Raw genomic sequence first — 23,523 nt, 5'->3', positions numbered from 1 at the left:
CTGACTGCTTGAGAGTGTATGTCATTTTGATCACTTTGTTTATGATTTGAGAGCAGTGTTTGATTTTGAACACAGGTAAAACTGTTTTGAGGCGAATGTTTAATTTTGCAAAAGGAGTCAGAGGTTATGTAAATAGTGCTAGGAGATGAGGTTTTGTGTTTAATGTTTTCAGGAAATGGAACAAGGTTTCAGAAAAGGAGAGAGAGAGAGAGAGAGGGGGGGGTAATAATAAGAGAGTTAAAAAGGAAAGTGAGAGAGAGAGAGAGAGAGAGAGAGAGAGAGGGAGAGAGAGAGAGAGGAAGACGGGGAGAGAGAGAGAGAGAGAGAGAGAGAGAGAGAGAGAGAGAGAGAGAGAGAGAGAGAGAGAGAGAGAGAGAGAGAAAGAGAGAATGATGGAGAGAGAGGAAATATCATAGAAAAAAGGAACACTGGACCTTTACACTCACAACATTCTCCCTATACACACACACACGCACACACACACACACACACACACACACACACACACACACACACACACACACACACACACACACACACACACACACACACACACACACACACACACACACACACACACACACACACACACACACACACACACACACACACACACACACACACACGCGCGCGCGCTCGCACGCACACACGCACGCACACACGCACGCACGCTCGCACGCACACACACACACACACACAGTTACTCACAGTTCATATTGATCTGCTGGCTCAGTTCAATCAGCTCCATCTCAGTAGGCATGTAGCCCATGGTCCTCATGCAGTTGCCCAGGTCTTTACAGCCGATGAAGCCGTCATGGTCTTTGTCAAACTCTTTAAAAGCCTCACGCAACTCTACGAGGCAGAGGAAAATATATACATTGGGTTTTTCAACCACATGATCAAAATCATTGTTAGTTTATTGTTACTACTACAATGAGTGTAGTGGTATAATGAACATGAGGGTGAGAGGTAAGCTTGTGTAAGCTTGGAACAGTCCGCAATGATTTTGGGCAGAAAAGTTCATAGAAAGGCACTTAAAGGCACACAACATGACAATGAAAGTTTACCACGGTCAGACCTTTGTTTGACTGCATCTAAACCAGGGAGGACTGCTACAGCCCGATCTGGACTATGCAATACCATGCAATATGCAGGCTCTTTGTCATTTAAACTGTATGCTCCTGTATAACGATACGTACCATCCATTTCCTCCGGCCTCAGCTCTCTATCCTGTAAAGAAGACAGGGTTAGGACCCAGTGTGTGGCATTCTTCAGGTGATGACTCATGATGCTACAAAACTCTTGTCAGATATGATCAATTCAACAAAAGTACATTGAACAAAAATATAAACGCAACAGGCAACAATTTCAACGATTTTACTGAGTTACAGTTCATAGAAGGAAATCAGTCAATTGAAATAAATAAATTAGGCCATTTCATATGAATAGGCAGGGTAGCAGCCATGGGTGGGCCTGGTAGGGCATAGACCCACCGAAGAGCCAGGCCCAGCCAATCAGAATTTGTTTTCCACACAAAAGGGCTTTATTACAGACAGAAATACTCCTCAGTTTCATCAGCTGTTCGGGTGGCTGGTCTCAGACGATCCCACGGGTGAAGGAGCCGGATGTGGAGGTCCTGGGCTGGCGTGGTTAAACGTGATCTGCGGTTGTGAGGCCAGTTGGACGTACAGCCAAATTCACTGAAACGACGTTGGAGGCGGCTTATGGTAGAGAAATTAACATTCAATTCTCTGGCAACAGCTCTGGTGGACATTCCTGCAGTCAGCATGCCAATTGCACACTCCCTCAAGACTTGAGACATCTGTTGCATTGTGTTGAGGGACAAAACTGAACATTTTAGAGTGGCCTTTTATTGTCCGCAGCACAAGATGCACATACTGTATGTAATGATAATGCTGTTCAATCAGCTTCTTGATATGCCAGCTTCTTGATTATCTTGGTAAAGGAGAAATGCTCACTAACAGGGATGTAAACAAATTTGTGCACACAATTTGAGAGAAATATTATTTTTGTGCGTATGGAACATGTCTCGTATATTTTATTTCAGCTCATGAAACATGGGACCAGCACTTTACATGTTGCGTTTATATTTTTGGTCAGTATAATATATCATTGAGTACCTTTGTCATGTGTGCAACCCCTTTCTTGTGTTAAATCATGTAATGATGAACCCAAATGCTTGCCTGGCTACCCAGACTCCTTGTTCCGGCCAAATTCTCCGCAATAAGTCTGGATCTGAGTAGCCAACCCTTCACCGAATGCGAACACATTTGGAGCTGTCTGATTGGTCCAGAAACCGATGGATTGGGCCAGGACACACGTGGGTAGAGAGTCATTGGCTTTGATACTCTGATTGGTTAGAGACGATCCAATCGTTGATGTTTTTGTTTTATACAACGCCCCTCGTGCCCTTTGTCACGACAAATGACTTCAATGTTAGCAGTCTCAGTCTAAAGCATGGAGTGAACGACAAAACAGGGGGAGAATTTAGTGCGAGTCGTCAGGCTACCCAAATGCAACTTAGTCTAGAGAATTTGTCTGACGCTTGTCTGAGTAGCCTATCTACTTAGGTGAGAGAGAGGTACATGCCACCTTTGAAGGTTGGTGGTGAGTCGTGGAGGAACAAGGACTGAAGGAGTTCCTTTTGTTCTCTCTCAAGGTTAAAGTCTAGCCTTTGAAGTAGCTCTACCCCGCATCCATCCCTGCATCCCAAGAACAGAGTACATCGTCAGGACAGGCTATGTGTAACGGATGTGAAACGGCTAGCTTATATGGACGGTGCCAGTATACCAAGGAGAGGTCAGTGCACATCTTCTCTTATCGACAAGGCCTTGCCACTGATCACAGTGAGAGTGAGACAGTTGAAGACATCTGCCGCTGCTCCACGCAGACTTTAGTACTCGGGATAGCAGTCTGTCAGGTTAATACTAGGTGTACCACAAGGACTTACAATCTATCAGCGTGACACAAATGGCAATGAGTGCCATCACACACACACCCACACACACAGTCGCATACGCATACACTTATCTTCACACCAACTGGCAGGCATTCTGTATGTAGTTACTGCAGATATTTTGAGTCCATTACCTTCTTCTTTGAGTCCATAAGGAGTGTATTGGTCAACGTGGGTGAAAAAAGAAGCAGACAAAGACAGAATGTCTGTATGATTGTGTGCACGCTTTTGTGAACACTGTTTTATCAGGCGCAGCTACATACTGTAAATGTGTCTCTGCATGCATTATGGGCATGTGTCTGTTTGTGTCTGGACTTACGTACAGCCTGCCGGCTCTCAGCGAAGCCCTTGCGTAGAAAGATGCAGGCAGGCCCCAGTACGTTGTGCATGTTGCCTCCGTTCTGAGCCATAGCCACTAGAGGCTCAAGATAGGCCCCCCCAGTCCCCTCCTCACAGGACTGCACTGCTCTGTAGTTCTTCTTCTGGTCCTGGGGCCACAGACATCCAGGTTGTGGGGCCAGGGCATAGAGGTGCAGGGGCAGAGACAGGGACACAGACTGTGACTCAGCTTGTGGATGGACAACATGGAGTCAGACTACAAGAGGCTAGCTGGCATGAGGGTGGGTGGATGGAGGTGGAGGTAGAGAGGCTGAGGTCTGCTAGTCCCTGTGAGGTCAAAGGTCAGGATGGTAATAGGGCTGGTCGGGGTGTCAGTCATGTGAAAAGAACGCAGTCAGGGGCTGGGTTCAGTGAACCGGGCACTGAATGCCACCCATCCATCCATCCCAAAGATGCTCTCTGTGCAGCTGGGGACACTTATTTGACTCAGCACTCAGCACATACAATCAAAGAGACACAACAGCTAACTAAGACAATCAGACCAATCCACGCGAGAACACGCAGGAAGACGCAAACCAATATCTGCAAGCCATTCTGCTTTTAATAGACACAGTTTAGTGTTCCGTGTGACAGCGACCCCAAAAATGGTCACACTCATTACTGGTTAAAGATGTAGGGTTGTCAATACATCATTTAGTCTAATCTCCATTTAACCTTTAAATACAGGGTTTAGTTCATGATAGGAAAGCCACTTGCATATGAAAGCGATGGATGGCTTATTTGAGCTCATTCCAATTAGCCATTGTCCCAATGGAAGGAATCAAATCCATCCAGCCATTACATTATAATGACCAATTAGTCTGTGGACCACGGGGCAGCGGCAGGCCACACAATGCCCAGCCCCAATTACAGACAGAGCCTCAGGTTAATTAAAGAGGGGAACATCAGCCCCCATTGAAACCTTTACAAATATTAATCTGCACCAAGGCAAATAAGGGCCAACCTTTCTGCAGTCGAATGACAGACCAACAGAAAAGTGGCATCAGTGGACAGAGCTGAGCTGTGTTTAGAGACCGGAACGCTGACAGGCGTATGACAAAAGTGTCACTATACAAGGAACACTGAGCTGGCAACTTAAGAAGGACATGCTTCTATTTCCCCCCATTGTTTGTTTCCCCCCAAAATATCCTTTCTCAGCAGCGAGACAGCTCTCTCTCTCTATCCCTGCCCCACTATCCTTCCTTCCCTCCCTTGGTGGGATTGTAATTAGCTTGGTGGGATATTTTGGGTGACCTTCATACTCCATCTGTTGCTGTGGAATTTCTAGTGCCAGCTCCTGCCCTGCTACAGTGCACCCCATCGCACTGTCCACTGGGTAATCTGAGCGAGTGATGCATGAAGCAGTGCAGATTTTCTGAAGGTCCCGTGTGTCACCAAAACCACTACTAACGCGCAGACGTTAGAAATGATGACGTTGAAATGGCAGCTAGAACAATATTGGAATGTGAGAAGCAGTCGAGAAGTAACTTCCTATTTACCAGATGGCTTCAACTGTTGCTTGTCATATTGTACTGTACACGCTGAAGGATGTACAGCTGCCGAAGGGGATTTAAATCCCTGATGCATGGTGTCCCAGCGCTCCCACTGAACATGGAATCCTGTCTTTATTGTGCAGTTATCATTGCACTAGATAGCTAAAGAACTGTGGCTGTTATTGTTGTACGCAGACTAAGCATGTCGCGCTGGCAGATACTGTAAAACTAAGTCAAATGTATCCATTCTATAGATACATGCCGATCAGTCAAATCCAGTTTGTAGTCCACGTATGGAACAATGAACATCAGCCGGGTGCAAAAACAACCTGCGTCAACAAGGTTTCTGCTAAGATCAGGTTATGGTTCGTGGCGCTCCTGCAGGCAGGGTTAAACAGGATAGCGCCACCTGTTGGTTTGTCCGCGCCACTGTATCCCCTCTGAAGGGGTGAAGTGGTGACGCTGGTTTGGGGCTAAGTTCTTTGACTCATGTGGTTGATCTTGACATGAACCTGCTCATTGACACCACTCATCCCAGCGAGCGGGTTCCAGGACACCACTGGACACAGTCGACCACAGTTGAGTGACGGTTAAGCATCATTGGCTACACTGAGGACTCCAACACAGTCACTCCAGCTCAACTGACATTCAGTAGGGAAAAACAGTTGTATGTCCATCTGGTATATATCTATGACAAAGAAATATGGAAAAACAGACACAATACAGTCCTAATGTGTGGTGGAGTGGTACTGTCGTCCTCCAGTCCACAAATGATTTCAAGCATCACAGTCGGTATTCTATTCTGGTCAGCGGACTATTTTTAGTTACAGTGGTTCAGTGGGGTGGATGAGACAACAGCATGACACACTAGGTTGTCCTGTCTCCTCTAATATTCACAACTAGCCTATAAGAGCGGGAACACTGCTCCTCGGAACAGAAGTCTGACTGAGATGTCCCACAGTCAATACAGCAGTGTGCTCTAAAACCGAGTCTCCCACAGTCAATACAGCAGTGTGCTCTAAAACCGAGTCTCCCACAGTCAATACAGCAGTGTGCTCTAAAACCGAGTCTCCCACAGTCAATACAGCAGTGTGCTCTAAAACCGAGTCTCCCACAGTCAATACAGCAGTGTGCTCTAAAACCGAGTCTCCCACAGTCAATACAGCAGTGTGCTCTAAAACCGAGTCTCCCACAGTCAATACAGCAGTGTGCTCTAAAACCGAGTCTCTCACAGTCAATACAGCAGTGTGCTCTAAAACCGAGTCTCCCACAGTCAATACAGCAGTGTGCTCTAAAACCGAGTCTCCCACAGTCAATACAGCAGTGTGCTCTAAAACCGAGTCTCCCACAGTCATTACAGCAGTGTGCTCTAAAACCGAGTCTCCCACAGTCATTACAGCAGTGTGCTCTAAAACCGAGTCTCTCGCTCCAGTCATTACCATGAGCCTGTTCTCCACAGTGAAGGTGCCACAAACCTCCCATGACACAATCCCAGGGTCAAAAAGGTCCAGTGTGGTCCAATAACCTCCAGTCAACTTAAGGACACATAGTGAGACATGCACCACAGACAGTCAGGGGTTCAGGTGGACCACAGCCAGTACACAAAACCTTACCTTCTTGGAGAAGTGAGATTTGACAGAGTTCCCCATGGTGAAGTCCCTCTCAGTGTGTGGTGCGTCTCTAAACGTGTCTGTGTTAGTATGCCTGTGTGGTGTGTGTGCATGTGTTTGCGTGTGCGTTTGCATGTGCATGTGTTCCTATGCATGGGATAAAGAGAAAGGGGATCCAGTGGGTCAGAAACCAAGAAGAGGGAATTTAGGGGGAGCGAGAGACGCACAGAGAAAGAGTGGGAGAGTGAGGTTGCACAGGATCAACATAGGACCTAGAGGGAAGGACACTGGGAGTCACAGGAAGAGAGGGAAGAGGGGAGGTAAACCTAAATGGAGGAAAGCAAAGAAATACTACAAAGAATGAAAGATCAAAGTGACAAAGACATGAGAGGGAGAGGAGGCAGGCATGTCTTAGCGAGATGCATGCGCTCAAAGCAGAAAATGCAAGATTGCTTTATTCATTGGCTGACCGTCCTCTCTCTCTCCCATCTCTCTCTCTCCCTCTTTCCCCCCCTCCCTCTCCCATCTCTCTCTCTCCCTCAGTCTCTCCCTCTTTCCCCCCTCCCTCTCCTGTCTCTCTCTCCCTCAGTCTGTTGCACTGTTTCAAACCATCTCTGCAAAGAGAAAGTGGTGAAAAAGCTCATTAACATATTACCTTCCCCCGAACAACACACTGGAGACACTAATCCAAATACACACACATGCATACACTGGATTAAACCCACACATGCATACACTGGATTAAACCCATACATGCATACACTGGATTAAACCCACACATGCATACACTGGATTAAACCCACACATGCATACACTGGATTAAATCCACACATGCATACACTGGATTAAACCCACACATGCATATACTGGATTAAACCCACACATGCATACACTGGATTAAACCCACACATGCATACACTGGATTAAACCCACACATGCATACACTGGATTAAACCCACACATGCATACACTGGATTAAACCCACACATGCATACACTGGATTAAACCCACACATGCATACACTGGATTAAACCCACACATGCATATACTGGATTAAACCCATACATGCATACACTGGATTAAACACACACATGCATACACTGGATTAAACCCACACATGCATACACTGGATTAAATCCACACATGCATACACTGGATTAAACCCACACATGCATATACTGGATTAAACCCACACATGCATACACTGGATTAAACCCACACATGCATACACTGGATTAAACCCACACATGCATACACTGGATTAAACCCACACATGCATACACTGGATTAAACCCACACATGCATACACTGGATTAAACCCATACATGCATACACTGGATTAAACCCACACATGCATACACTGGATTAAACCCACACATGCATACACTGGATTAAATCCACACATGCATACACTGGATTAAACCCACACATGCATATACTGGATTAAACCCACACATGCATACACTGGATTAAACCCACACATGCATACACTGGATTAAACCCACACATGCATACACTGGATTAAACCCACACATGCATACACTGGATTAAACCCACACATGCATACACTGGATTAAACCCACACATGCATACACTGGATTAAACCCACACATGCATATACTGGATTAAACCCACACATGCATACACTGGATTAAACTCACACATGCATACACTGGATTAAACCCACACATGCATACACTGGATTAAACTCACACATGCATATACTGGATTAAACCCACACATGCATATACTTTATTAAACCCACACATGCATATACTGGATTAAAGCCACACATGCATACACTGGATTAAACCCACACATGCATACACTGGATTAAACCCACACATGCATACACTGGATTAAACCCACACATGCATATACTGGATTAAACCCACACATGCATATACTTTATTAAACCCACACATGCATACACTGGATTAAGCACACACATGCATACACTGGATTAAACACACACATGCATATACTGGATTAAACCCACACATGCATATACTTTATTAAACCCACACATGCATATACTGGATTAAACCCACACATGCATACACTGGATTAAACCCACACATGCATACACTGGATTAAACACACACATGCATACACTGGATTAAACCCACACATGCATACACTGGATTAAACCCACACATGCATACACTGGATTAAACCCACACATGCATACACTGGATTAAACCCACACATGCATACACTGGATTAAACCCACACATGCATACACTGGATTAAACCCACAGATGCATACACTGGATTAAACACACAGATGCATACACTGGATTAAACACACAGATGCATACACTGGATTAAACACACACATGCATACACTGGATTAAACCCACAGATGCATACACTGGATTAAACACACAGATGCATACACTGGATTAAACACACAGATGCATACACTGGATTAAACACACACATGCATACACTGGATTAAACACACACAGATGTGGGGCTATGGAGCTAAAAATACAACACACGCTCTCTCTTCCCCCTCTCTTTTTCTCCTCCCCCTCTCTCCTCGCTCTCTCCCTCCTCTTTCTCTCTTCATGTACATTTTAGTCATTTGTCAGATGCTCTTTTCGAGTGCAATTTACAGGAGCAATAAGGTTAAGTGCTTGCTCAAGGGCACATTGACTGATTATTCACCTAGTTAGCTTGGGGATTCTAACCAGCAACCTTTCGGTTACTGGCCCAACGTTCTTAACCAATAGGCTACCTCCCCCTCTCTCGTACACACACATGTACACACACAGAAGAGTGCGCTCATCACAAAGGCATGCTAAACTAGAAGGGACAGTATTGAGATCAAAGTCAAAGCTCTACAAAATATGCACGAAATGAACATAAAAGGCATGTGAATGATGGACCGACCACACACACACACACACACACACACACACACACACACACACACACACACACACACACACACACACACACCACAAATCACTGCATATACTTGCTAGACAGCTACAGGGGTCTCAGCTTTTAGAAAGCAAGCACCACAGGGATGCTGATGCTGATAGCAATCCCTGCAATCCCCTGCAGTGGCTGCCACTGGTCACATAATCAACGACATCATTTCCTGTTTGACTTTGTCAATTGTTTCCCATAGTTACACACACCAAGGTTCTATCTCTCGTCTATCCTCTCTCTTCCATTCATTTATTCTCACTCTGCCTCTCCTCTCACAATGAGCCCCCACGGAGGCTCATTGTGAACATCAGAACACATTAGAAATCAGACTCAGGAGCCGTCGGCTCTCATAATGTCAGTGCAAAGACACAGCACACACACACACAGCTTATTAAACCTACATAATGGTGACAATTCACATAAACAATAATGCTCACTGCATTCACACACCTCCTGATGTAGACTCATCCATACAAAAATCCCTCTATAATGTGTGCTAATAACAATGCACACCCACAGTCATTACACAAAGGAAAATATGTATTAGTATTTCAAGAAGCCGCACACATGCAGACACACTTGCACACACTCATACAGTTTGTCACGGGAGAGACAGGCAGCTAATTCCAATAGGAAATGTCATGTTAATAATTGCATTCGCAGTTTAAGGAAGATTTGAGCTGGGAGAGAAGGGAGAGGGGTCTGGGACTGGAAGGGCTGATAACGTCATCTCTCATGATGCCGTCATGGCATGCCTTTTCTCATTCCATGTTTGTACTATACCCCATGTACTATACTATGGTACTGTATGTGAGTGTGGGCTCATTCTGTAACCCCTATACAACAATGAACATATTAGTCTCACAGTAAAAAGGTTGTACCTCCTCCAATGACCTATAATTATTACTGTACATTATAACGCTACATTGCCTCACATAACTATTCACATACAGATGTTCTTCTGAGAAAATAGATTCATAATGTGCTTTATTCTTTGTATTTTTGTTTCATCTGGGGGGTAAATACTGAAGAATGGATAACCCTTATCTCTGTCTCTTTATGGAGGAGTGCTGAGCCTGGAAAAAAACAGTTGAATCGGGACGATGACCTTGTAGCATGTTCGCAGCCTCACAGCTCTGTATGTGAAGATCACCAGAGGAGCATTCATTCAGTGACCTATAAAAGCGCCCCAGGCAGAGAGAGGCTATGGTGACCTTCATGGTGACAGGTCATCTCCTGAGGTAAAATATAACAGTCGTTTTAATTCAAGTGTGAATAATTGATTAGGTTGAATTGGTTGTTATTTTATGGCAAGGAAACTATCATCTTTCATTTGAGACTGATTCATTCCGTGCTAGGGATAGTGAAGAGAGAAGCTCGTGACAAAAGGAGAATGGAGGGGGAGTAGTTTGCTGTCAACGTTTCAAATAGAAAAGCACATAGTATTTTATACAACCCCAGCCAATATTACACTTCTCTTTTTCTTCTGCATCTAATCTGCTTTAACCTCTGTGTCCCCTTTCTCTCTCTCTCCTCTCTCTCTATCTCTGATTTCCTCTTTCACTGGCTACAGACAGCATCAGGTTACGATGAATATTAATAATTAATATTCACACACAAACACACGCGTGCACGCACATGCGCACGGACACAGACGTCATTACACAGTCTCTTGAATTTCACGGTCTAATCCTTCCCATTTTAATGAGGATTTAACTGAATAGTGAAAACATCTAGCACCTTCACAACCATCCGTTAATGGACTGTATAAATAACCATCCGTGGCTATAAATAGTCTTTGGGCTATAAACATATTGAAAACTGAAATGACATGGTTCATACGACAATACCTACATCATAGCAGCTTATCCACACCTCCTTTCCCTTCCCCCTTTTCTCTCTATTTTCTGTCACCCACGATCTCTCTCCATTTTCTCTGCCCCCCTCTATTCTCTTTCCCTTTCAGACCTCATCAAGGTCAGTATGACCCTGGCGGGAGAGAGGGAAGGGGGAGGGAGGTAAAACGGGAGGGATGGAAAGATGGTCAGAGAACCAATAAAAAAGGGAAAGGAAGGAGACTGACAAGAGAGAGAGAGAGAGAGAGAGAGAGAGAGAGAGAGAGAGAGAGAGAGAGAGAGAGAGAGAGAGAGAGAGAGAGAGAGAAAATATGTTGATTCAGTGGAAGAGTGACAAGGGAAGGTAGGGAGGAGGGAGAGAGAGCAACAGCAGGAAAAGGGAGCAAGGGGAAAAGGAAGCCTCAGCTGTGATTTTACCAGAGAGCTGTCAGATGCTGTGACAACAGGGAGCTGAAGAGGAAAAATAGAGCCCTGTGTTTTCCTTACATAACCCAGGTCTATTAGCATGCCCGTCCACCTAGCTCGGATCCCTCCTCCTATTTATCCAATTCCTTAAATACCTGCTTATATGACTTGGTTTGACAACTGTGGATTTGCTCATGTGTGATTGTCAAAATCGTTAACACACAACACAGTTTAATAATGAGTAACTTATTAGCTCAAGCTGGATTAAGTGCAGAACCAACTCACAGCCTGTTATCAGACACGGATGTACACACAAATACACCACTCTGAATACATTGAAAATGCTTTGTGTTTGTATCCACGGTTTATAGTAATGCAAATCCTTGACACGTATCTTACAAACAAACGCACACTCTCTGTTTGACAAATTGTAAGCAGTCACCTCCATCTGGTGGTGTCATCTCAGAGGTGTTTTCTCATTGTTGAGAAACTATCGTCTATTTACTTATTTTCGAAGACTTCCACTGAATATTTTCCTTTCCTCAGAACAGGTCTCTTTAGGTCAAATAAAGTACTCAATACAGCAGTGAAAGCTGCGAATAGACTGAAAGAAGAGTTTGGCCCAATCGTGGCTAAGAAGCGAGGCAGAAGGTCATTGGTGTTAATCCCAGGTGGGACACAGACCCAATGCTGTTCTGTCCATGTCCAAGGTGCTGCTGCTACCTGGATTGGTCTATAAATGAATAGTGACGGAAAATGTAGCCTATATACTGTAATTAATGTGTGACGACATCAACATACAATCTTGCTAGGTACAACACAGATGGATTGAACGTACGAAAGCAGTTACGTGTGTGATAATTATGTTTCCCATGAACTGAGAGTGTGAGTGTGAGTATGACGTTATCATGACTGCCCAAAATGTGTGCTGTTTTATTTATTCATGCGTCTAGACCGCGATGTTGTTCTTAGATCAAGATGTTCCTCTACTGATTGGAATCATTCCTCATTAAACACTCATTAGTCTCATGACCTCATCTCCCCCCTAATTCAGTCATTCCTTCTGATGAAAACGAAAACCTGCTATTTATACGGATGCTTGAGATACTACGTTTGCTTATGCAGGAATCCCTGCTTAAGTCGCCAACTTGCAAACGGGCTTTGTCAGGTAGCGCATTAGCCAAAGGATTTGAATATTTTTACTACCACCATAAAAGGCTGCTCTCCTCTACTCTCTTATAATCAGGTCTTGGGAATGCTATATTTAGCTTCCACTGGCAGAAAATAAGTTCTGTAAGGATTGTATGCAGACCTTGATGGAAATATGAAATGTAGAATCTCAGTGGGTATAATTCTCACTCCGTATCAAAACATGTATTCAAAGTCTACTTGTACCAGTGCCAATAATATAAACACCATCAGATGTGACATATACATGTGGAAGGCAGAGTCCTCTAATAGAGTATCACAACCAAAGACCCAAACATGCACATTAGTGCAAATACACACAGAGAAGTACAAACCCACGCGCGCACACACACGCGCGCACACAGACGACCTTTGTATCAGACAAACAGAACATCTTGCAATATCTAGGCACCCAACTCTCAGGTGCATTGAAACTTTGCAACGACTTAATTGGACTCAACCATACTGCATATCCAGTTAGAGGTGTGATACCACTGAAAGCGTCTGAGAGCATTGTGACAAGTCTCTGATTTTCAGTCACTAGCATCAAGTGACACAGTCACCTTGCACACTTTTTCTACTTGAAAACTCCTCCAGCTGAGCAACTTCACAGACATGCAAGTGTTAACAGATATTGTCATTAGAGGTCCTTCTGTATTCCCATTTCAAGGCATAATGATTGGATAGAGTGATAGAGGGCTACTGTCTCACTACGGAGCAGATTGAGATAGGCAGTATAGAGCACAGCGGTGCTGCATAGATTGGGGCTTGCTGCCTGGAACTCCTGTGACTGATTAGAGCTCTGGCCTAGATTGAGTGGTTATTTCTGGCACTAATTAACACATGGGGAAAGTATTGCCTCCTGAGCTTTATATCTTCTTCAGCACTGAGACAAATATTTCAAAGCACAGAAAGGAAAACTGGATATCCTATACGAAGAGCAACAGAGGCACAGTAGGAATGAGACTATTGTATGAGGACTTTGAGGAGGGCTCTGGTATTTGTAGATGGTAGAGGAGATGGGATGCAGGAATGAAGAGATGGAGAAGCACCCTCCTTTTACCATCCACCCTCACCTCTCCATCTGCAGGTGTACATCTCCAAAGTATAGCGTAGATTATACCTTTACCTTCCCCAATTTCTCACAGTGTTATCACTGTTCAATGTCACTTTCTTTTTTAAACACTTGATGTGAGTGTGACTTACCACAAATAGCTGTGTGTGTGTGTGTGTGTGTGTGTGTGTGTGTGTGTGTGTGTGTGTGTGTGTGTGTGTGTGTGTGTGTGCGTGCGTGCGTGCGTGCGTGCGTGCGTGCGTGCGTGCGTGCGTGCGTGCGTGCGTGCGTGCGTGCGTGCGTGCGTGCGTGTGCGCAGTCGGGTGTTCAGCACAGCTACAATTTCCACAGGATTGGAAAGTTTATCCACCTGACAGACAGGATGAGAGTATCCTTATTCATACCGCTACGCATGGTGGTCTGCCAACCCCTCCATCAAACTAATTATCAGATACACGGAAGTTCAATTTGGACTCAAAATGTGCATACATTTTTAATATGGTCAGCAGGGGTGAATGGGTGTCCGGTCACATTTTGGCTTGGGTTGCTGCTCTACCTGTCCCTCACCTTTGACCCTACCAGACCAACCTGACACTGTGAAGCATTACATTTTTCTCTAGGTGTGTATATCACGCATGTGTGAGCTGTCTGAGCCATATCATCTAACTTATAGACTACTATTCATATGTCTCAAACTGTCTTGTTTCAAATATAGTAAGGCATTGGAATCTTGGGGGCAAGTTCGAGACATTGTGTAGTGCACTGTGCAGTTGGAAAAATCCATAATACCTTCTCTGTTGTCATGCGTTCTACATTTCTGTATCATGAATTACTGTTCAAAAATTGTTCAAAAACATGATTTCCTGTGATTATATATATATATATTTCCACCCTATGAGGTTGAAACAATACTGTGAAATTGTGAACATTATGATAAATAATTTTAGGTGTAAAAGAAAATACCACGTGAAATTTCATCCTGTTTTGGTGGGATGCAGTTTTGGCTTGCCTAGTGACATCACGGTAAATGTGTCAATAGACCAATAAGAAAGATAGTTCCAAACCTCTCTGCCAATAACAGCTAGTTTTCCGTTTTCCCCTCCAAACTCAGACCACTCCCAGACAGTCCAAGCAAAATTCTTGCTTGAAAGCTATTTTTGTTTATTTGACCATTTTTGACCATTTTAATTGAAAACAATCACAGTAAGGTACTTATTTGTTACCCATAAATGATTTGATATTGAGATAAAAAACAACAACAGCTGCATTGGACCTTTAAACGTGTCCCCCCCCCCCATCTCTTTGTTACACAACAAACACCTAGGCGTTTATTCATAAGAGTGCGGTTTAAACCAATGCAGTAACGGGACAACGGTGTAAATTAAGTTGAATCTTTTTGCATTTTGTTAGAGACTATCAGTTTTACAGTATAGTGATGGTGTAGCCTATGAGGGTTGTCTAAAATGACAATTAGAAATTACCCATGAATTAAAACAATACATACATTCCTATTGAATAAATAGGAGACTTCTGTCACGCGCCGTTTTTTTGGCAATGGGCGTATGTATTGATAATGACTATTAATCCCCAGTCTAATTGACTTGTTGAATCCTTGTGCTGACTTTGAATGTTTGTTCGATAGTAATCATGTGTTGTAGTTCTGTCTAGACACGGGACTACTACGTACCTGTCCGAAGACTGATTTCACTATCGGGTGCAGATTGGAGTCATGTTCAGATGGAGCTGTGCTGAGTCTTTTGGAGGTGCGGCTGGTAGCGGGGCCGGTAACTGACGTGTACGTTGCGGGTGGGACCGAGTTTAAACTCGTGGACGACCCAGTATTTATTCTGTCTTTCGATTCAAAAAAGTACGCAGTATCGTCGGATTGTTTAGTATAGGATGGAGTTGGCGAGGACCTCCGCCCCGGACGTGCGTTGCCGTGGTGATGAGCTGGCGGCAGGTCACCTCTTGAGTTGTGGTGGTGGTGGTGGTGTGGGTGTCTAGACGACTTACTGCGGTCTTTCCCGCTCCGATCCACCCGCTCTCTAACTTCTTCCTGGATGTAGCCGTCATTGTAGTGGCTGCTTTGTTGGTGGGAATGTCCCCGTTTATCACATCCATTCCTGTCTGTCCTGCCACCAGCATGCCTCGGTTGACAAAGGGGTCTGCGCGCGCTTGCCTCGCACTCATCGGTCCAACACGGCTCGTCAGGTACATCTTTACCTCCGTCGGGTTGATGGATGTGACTACAGTGGCTGCGCGACCCGTGATGCTCAGAATGTTCGGACCTCCGACTCACCGGCACGGCCGGAGCTCTCAGCAGAGAGGTGGTAGATTCGCTTTTGGGAAGAGAGGAGCTCATTGTCCTATGCCGTTCCCTTAATGTATTACTGTGTGCAGATACCAGGACTAGACAGGAGGTCGTTAAGACAGATGCACCTGTGTGGTCGTGCTGAGCATTTAGCCAATGTGTAGTCAGGGCAGCCTATTGGATCACCCCTGAGTAGCCTATTCGCGCGTCTCTAGCCTAGGCTACAATGTAAACTAGGAACACACACCTACACTCTCACTTGTGAAATGATAAAATTCTGAATGCTACCTGCTCGCGCAATTGTAAATATGTCCAGGCGATGTGAGGAATCAGTCGCTTATATAGTAGGGGACTAGGGGGTAATTACCCCCCCCCCTAAGAACAATGTCTAATTGCTGACACAAAAAAAGCTCGTTTTGAAAAAAATTGGTATGTGGATGAAGATCATGCTTAGGCGAATACAATAGTGTTTACACTTTTTTTTTGTTATTTCACGAAATGTTGTTTTTAAGAGAAGCGTCGTTACCCTGGTAGAATAATATGGCATAGAGTTTCACACAAAAGTGTGTTAAAAATCCATTTGATTTATTTTATTTAGAAATGGTTTGGTAAGTAATACTGAAAAGCTGTCTAGTTGTCTTATTTGAATGATTTACATAACATATGGGGAGGGGGTTAATGGTGTTGCACCTCACCATTAATATCCTCACTATGAGGATATTTGATGTAAAGTCCCTCTTTTTAACTCGCCTGCACATTCACTTTCTTTGTTCTTTCTTTGTTGTTCCTTTTCCATACAATCCATTATGTCCAATTGCACTAAATATGATTTGAATAATGCAAGATTTTAAATTCCAGCAGTCTTTAAAATTACATTCAGGAGCAAAAGGTTTTGAATAGTTGTTTTTAATTAATATAAAATATCTAATATTGGAATGGAATGAAAATAATAACGCTGGAATATAACATTTAATTACAATAACTAATTTACTCAGTGTAACATTGATGTGGAAACTCTATTATGCTATGCTATTGCACGATTCTAATTTTAAAGACAGGTGGTAAGGGTAGGTAACAACTTGAGGTCGACCGATTAAGATTTTTCAACTCCGACACTGATTATTGGAGGACTAAAAAAAAGTGGATATTTGATTTGATTTATTTATTTATTTGTAATAATGACAATTACAACAATATTGAATGAACACTTATTTGAACTTAATATAATACAGCAATAAAATCAATTTAGCCTCAAATAAATAATGAAACATCTTCAATTTGGTTTAAATAATGCACAAACAATGTGTTGGAGAAGAAAGTAAAAGTGCAATATGTGCCATGTAAAAAAGCTCATGTTTAAGTTCCTTGCTCAGAACATGAGAACATATGAAAACTGGTGGTTCCTTTTAACATGAGTCTTCAATATTCCCAGGTAAGTTTTAGGTTGTAGTTCTTATAAGAATTATAGGACTATTTCTCTCTATACAATTTGTATTTCATATATTGGATGTTCTTATAGGCACTATTGAGTATTGCCAGTGTAACAGTATAGATTCTGTCCCTCTCCTCGCCCCTACTTGAAACGTTATTAGCGCGCACCCCTCTAACTAGCTAGCCATTTCACATCGGTTAGACCATCCTAATCTCGGGAGTTGATAGGCTTGAAGTCATAAACAGCTCAATGCTTGAAGCACAGCGAAGAGCTGCTGGCAAACGCACAAAAGTGTTGTTTCAATGAATGCTTACGAGCCTGCTGCTGCCTACCACCGCTCAGTCAGACTGCTCTATCAAATATCAAATCATAGACTTAATTATAACATAATAACACACAGAAATACAAGCCTTAGGTCAATAATATGGTCAAATCCAGAAACTATCATTTTGAAAACAAAACGTTTATTCGTTCAGTGAAATAGGGAACTGTTCTGTATTTTATCTAACGGGTGGCATCCATAAGTCTAAATATTGCTGTTACATTGTACAACCTTCAATGTTATGTCATAATTATGTACAATTTTGGCAAATTAATTACGGTCATTGTTAGGAATACATGGTCTTCACACAGTTCGCAACGAGCCAGGCGACCCAAACTGCTGCATATACCCTGACTCTGCTTGCACGAACGCAAGAGAAGTGACACAATTTCCCTAGTTAAAAGAAATTCATGTTAGCAAGCAATATTAACTAAATATGCAGGTTTAAAATATATATACTTGTGTATTGATTTTAAAGAAAGGCATTGATGTTTATGGTTAGGTACACATTGGTGCAACGACAGTGCTTTTGTCATGAATGTGTTTGTTAAATCATCACCCGTTTGGCGAAGTAGGCTGTGATTCGATGAGAAATTAACAGGCACCGCATCGATTATATGCAATGCAGGACACGCTAGATACACATGGATGATGATATTACTAGTTTATGTAGTTAACTAGTCATTATGTTAAGATAGATTTTTTTATAAGATAAGTTTAATGCTCGCTATCAACTTATCTTGGCTTCTTGCTGCACTCGCGTAACAGGTAGTCAGCCTGCCACACAGGCTCCTCGGAGTGCAATGTAAGGCAGGTGGTTAGAGCATTGGACTAGTAACCGGAAGGTTGCAAGAACGAATCCCCGAGCTGACAAGGTAAACATCTGTCGTTCTGCCCCTGAACAAGGCAGTTTGTAATGATCTTCGTCTGTTGTTTGTAGAAAGTCAGACCGAAATGTAGCGTGTAGGTTACTCATGACTTTTAATGAAGCTAATGCAGTACATGAAATAACTGAAAAATACGAAAACAACAAACGAGTGAAACTAATTACAGCCTATCTGGTGACTAACACAAAGACAGGTACAATCACCCACGAAATACAACGCGCACTCAGGCTACCTAAATACGGTTCCCAATCCGAGACAACTAGAATCAGCTGACTCCAATTAGGAATCGCCTCAGGCAGCCAAGCCTAACTAGACACACCCCTAATAATACACGCTCCCAATTAATACAAACCCTAATACGAAATACAACATATAAACCCATGTCACACCCTGGCCTACCCAAACATATAACAAAAACACAAGATACAATGACCAAGGCGTGACACAGTTAACCCACTGTTCCTAGGCCGTCATTGAAAATAAGAATGTATTCTTAACTGACTTGCCTAGTTAAATAAAAATGTTTTTAAAAAACGGCCGCAATCAGTGTCCAAAAATGCTGATTACCGATTGTTATGAAAACTTGAAATCGGACCTAATTAATCGGCCATTCTGATTAATCGGTTGACCTTGAGTAACAACGCATCCGCCACGCTGATCCTAAGCACGGGGGCCCCTTAGGGGTGTGTGCTCAGTTCCCTTCTGTACATCCGGTTCATTCATGACTGCATGAGACAGCCTATAGGGAGGAGAACAGAGACCTGGCCATGTGGTGCCAGGACAACAACCTCTCACTCAACGTGATCAAGACATAGGAGATGATTGTGGACTACAGGAAAAGGAGGAACGAGTACGCCCCAATTCTCATCAACGAGGCTGTAGTGGAGTAGGTTGAGAGCTGCTTTGTTATCCACATCACCAACAAACTATCCTGGTCCAAACATACCAAGACAATCATGAAGAGGGCACGACAAAGGCATGGGTCCTCAGATCCTCAATAAGTTCTACAGCTGCACCATCACTGCATGGTATGGCAACTGCTCGCCCTCTGACCACAAGGCACCACAGAGGGTAGTGCGTATGGCCCAGTACATCACTGTGGCCAAGCTTCCTGCCATCCAGAACCTCTATACCAGGCGGTGTCAGAAGAAGGCCCTAAAAATTGTCAAAGACTCCAGCCACCCTAGACATAGACTCTTCTCTCTGGTACCACACGGCAAGCGGTATCGGAGCACCAAGTCTAGGTCCAAAATGCTTCTTAACAGCTTCTACCCCCAAGCCATAAGACTCCTGAACAGCTAATCAAATGGCTAACCAGACTATTTGCATTGCCCGCCCCTTTTAAGCTGCTGCTACTCTCTGTTTATTATCTGTGCATAGTCACTTTAACTATTACCTCAATTACCTCGACTAACCATTGCCCCCGCACATTGACTCTGTATTGGTACCCCCTGTATATAGCCTCACTATTGTTATTTTACTGCTGCTCTTTAATTATTTGTTACTTTTATTTTTTATATTTTACTTATCTATTTTTTACTTAACACTTACTTTTCTTAAAACTGCATTGTTGGTTAAGGGCTTGTAAGTAAGCATTTCAATGTAAGGTCAACACCTGTTTTATTCAGCACATGTGACAAATAACATTTGATTTGATTTGACCTGTAGGTCACAATTAAAGCTATCCCCAGTACAATTGGAGCTCATGAGCTCACCTCCTGCACTGCTCACACCTAATCCAGTCCTCACCTGTGACTGAAAACAGGGGGTGAGATACCAATTGAAAAGCTCTCTCTTAAAAATGTAGATAGCTATCTAGCTATATTATATAACATGCTGTGTAAAATAGCTAAATGGCTATACATTTGCATTAACTGTAAAGCTATCAGTCACTAGTGGAATCGTTTGCAACTGAAATTAAGTTACTTTATCTTTTTATTAATGTATTTTACCTCAGACGATTGCTAGCTATTACTCCTAGCAGCTTATGCTAACTAGCTAGCTGGCTAGCTTTTTACTTCTGTTGAAGTTGCTAGCTAGCAAGTTAGCATAAACAAGCACTAACTGAGCTAGTCATTGTCTAAATGACAGGTAGAAACACATTCATTACCTTAAGGGGGTAACTGGTCCCCAACACACTCATCCAACATATTACTACTTTACAAAAAAATTCTCAAAATGTTTCTCTTTTAACAAGTCGATAATTTATCTTAAGGCTTTTTTTTACTTGTATATTTAAAAAAGAATATATATATATAGATCTAACTTCATTGGAATATTTATATTGAAAACTTTCTCAAAATTGAATTTTTTTAATCAACTTAATACAAAATAATTTTGTTGAAATATCTCACAAAGTTGTGATGACACAAAGCACATTTTTTGTTCAACAAGAACAGTGACAGTCGGGGAAAGTTTTGGGTTGACAGTGATTGGTCAGTGGCAGAACACTGACCAATCACTGTGCAAAGTATTTTGGTCAGTTATTGATTATAGGCAACCTAAGTGGGACTGCATCTCTTGGACAAATACATAAGGCCTATTCATGTCAAACGAAAAAAATATACTGTAATGTTCATTCCTCTACCATAAGCTGCCTTCAATGTCGTTTTAGAGAATTTGTGTTAAGAGTAAATGAGTGAAGAGGTGTGGAGTCAGGCGCAGAGAGCAAAGGATGTGGGAAAAACAACACGCTTTAATGTCCTGGAACATAACATGTACAAAAGTGGAAACACAAATGAACAGAAATATAAACGGACAGCGTGAAACCCAAAATGCCAACAAAAATACACTCAAACAAGGAAACAGGAGAACAAGCCCGCACGAAACAGAAGCGGGCTGAACAGACTATATATAACCCTATCCTAACACTCAAACTAGAAACAGGTGCTACCAATTAGACAAAACTAAACGAACACAGAACAACGGATCGGCGATAGCTAGTAGACCGGCGACGACGACCGCCGAGCGCCACCCGAACAAGAAGGGGAGTCACCTTCGGTAATATTCGTGACAATTTGGCAGCACATCCAACTGGCGTCACAACCGCAGACCCCGTGTAACCAGTATTTCTGTCTGTAATAAAGCTCCTTCGTGGAGAAAAACGAATTCTGATTGCCTGGGCCTGGCTCCCTAGTGGGTGGCCTGACTTCCAAGTGGGTGGGCGTATACCCTCCCAGGCCCACCCATAGCTGCACCCCTGTCCAGTCATATGAAATCCATAGATTAAGGCCTAATTTATTTATTTCAATTGACTGATTACCTTATGTGAACTGTAACTCAGTAAAATCTTTGAAATTGTTGCATATTGCGTATATATTTTGTTTGGTATACATTAATATCATCACAATATTTGCAATTTCATAATGAGTCATACTGCAGGGAAGGAATTGTCTCTTCTCTCCTCTACATATTTTGTCTAGTATCTTTCAGAGGACCATCGGGAACAGGCCATTGTAGCCTACCACAGTAGAAAGTTGACAGCCTGCATGTAATTCCGAGCCAAACTCCCCTTCCCCGGTCCTATCTAACTATGTCCCAGCTTTCCATACATCTTGTATAGCCTAGCCTACACTAAACATTTTCAAATGATCGAGCTGATGAAACCCTAGAGGCTCAATGGCCTCAAAAGAAATCTCTATATATTCATTTTCATCCACAATGTCTAAATAGGCTATTACCACTCCTGCTCTTTTTCCAGTGACCTCAGTCATTCTCTGGCCTCTCCCCCTGTGTGAGCCCCCTTTCTCTCTAGGGTAAACAGATGCTCTCAAGCTGAAAGTGTTATGTAACATTGTACATTGTACATTCACCTTTCAACCCAATTACCACACTGTAAAAACATATTTATTGACTCAATTGACAACAGTTTGTTACAAGTCCAATCAGGATTTCATGTTGAGTTAGCTTAATTGAACTTGATTGAATATGTTTTTGACATTTTGAGTGAGTTGAAGTCAACTCAATTTTTGAACAAAAGATAAACTCAACTAATTTAGTTGACTTGGCTAGTTTAAATGTGTCATTTTGACTGAATCCTTATATCCTTTTTTACAGTGCATACATTTTTTTAATGGTAAACTAAAATTGACATGACTAAGACAAACCCTTCATAAAAGATGAAGTGCTATCAGTGGTTGAAATTGTGTGATCGTTTGTGGTTGCTGAAAATAATGGTGTTATAGGTAGCTGTTATAATTCAATCAATACAATATAAACTAACTGTCTTTGCAACTTTTGGAAAGCCTTTATAAAGATACAACAGGTGAGGGACAGTAGATCTGAGGCTCTTTATCAATAGCAGTTCTTCAGATAAGAAACTTATAACCTATTTCTGTTTATGATTGCATCATTACATAATGAAAGAAAAACAATGTTGTGTAGCCAGATAGTTGCAGTAAAACCTGACAGTCTTGCAAACCCATCTGCATGCCCATGGTCTTGAATCAGAGCAGATGCCCAGGGATTCAGGACAGAAGTCCATATGTGAAGGATTTTTATATAGAGACCCAATTAGACATACAACCTCTCCCTCCTAACTGTGTTTGAGTGTGCAGTCCTAATCCAGGCTCTTGTCATCTCCTTTCTAGACTACTGCAAATCTCTGTTAGCTTGTGCCATCAAACCCTTGTAACTTATCCAGAATGCTGCAGCCCACCTGGTGTTCA

At 42.8% G+C, this 23,523-nt stretch overlaps 1 protein-coding gene across 3 annotated transcripts in view; it reads right to left on the bottom strand.

The window, feature by feature from the left end:
- Positions 1–16,502, bottom strand: part of LOC124048823 (calcium-binding protein 1-like) — a 22,138-nt gene extending 5,636 nt beyond the window's left edge. Inside the window, exons 1-5 of one of the 3 annotated variants that reach the window (XM_046369930.1) lie at positions 15,592–16,502; positions 3,301–3,465; positions 3,112–3,117; positions 1,200–1,230; positions 709–852 (exon numbers count right to left, since the gene is read on the bottom strand). In XM_046369930.1, coding sequence (XP_046225886.1) covers positions 709–852; positions 1,200–1,230; positions 3,112–3,117; positions 3,301–3,465; positions 15,592–16,266 — 1,021 coding nt within the window. In that variant the 5' untranslated portion in view covers positions 16,267–16,502. Of the gene's footprint in view, positions 1–708; positions 853–1,199; positions 1,231–3,111; positions 3,118–3,300; positions 3,466–6,461; positions 6,906–15,591 lie in introns of those variants that run through there. The other 2 variants (XM_046369932.1, XM_046369931.1) reach the window with 2 other exon arrangements.
- Between the last annotated feature and the right edge of the window lie 7,021 nt (positions 16,503–23,523).

Source organism: Oncorhynchus gorbuscha, linkage group LG11, assembly GCF_021184085.1.
Source record: "Oncorhynchus gorbuscha isolate QuinsamMale2020 ecotype Even-year linkage group LG11, OgorEven_v1.0, whole genome shotgun sequence".
In the NCBI taxonomy this organism is placed as follows: domain Eukaryota; kingdom Metazoa; phylum Chordata; class Actinopteri; order Salmoniformes; family Salmonidae; genus Oncorhynchus; species Oncorhynchus gorbuscha.
This window is presented reverse-complemented; position numbering and strand designations above follow the sequence as displayed.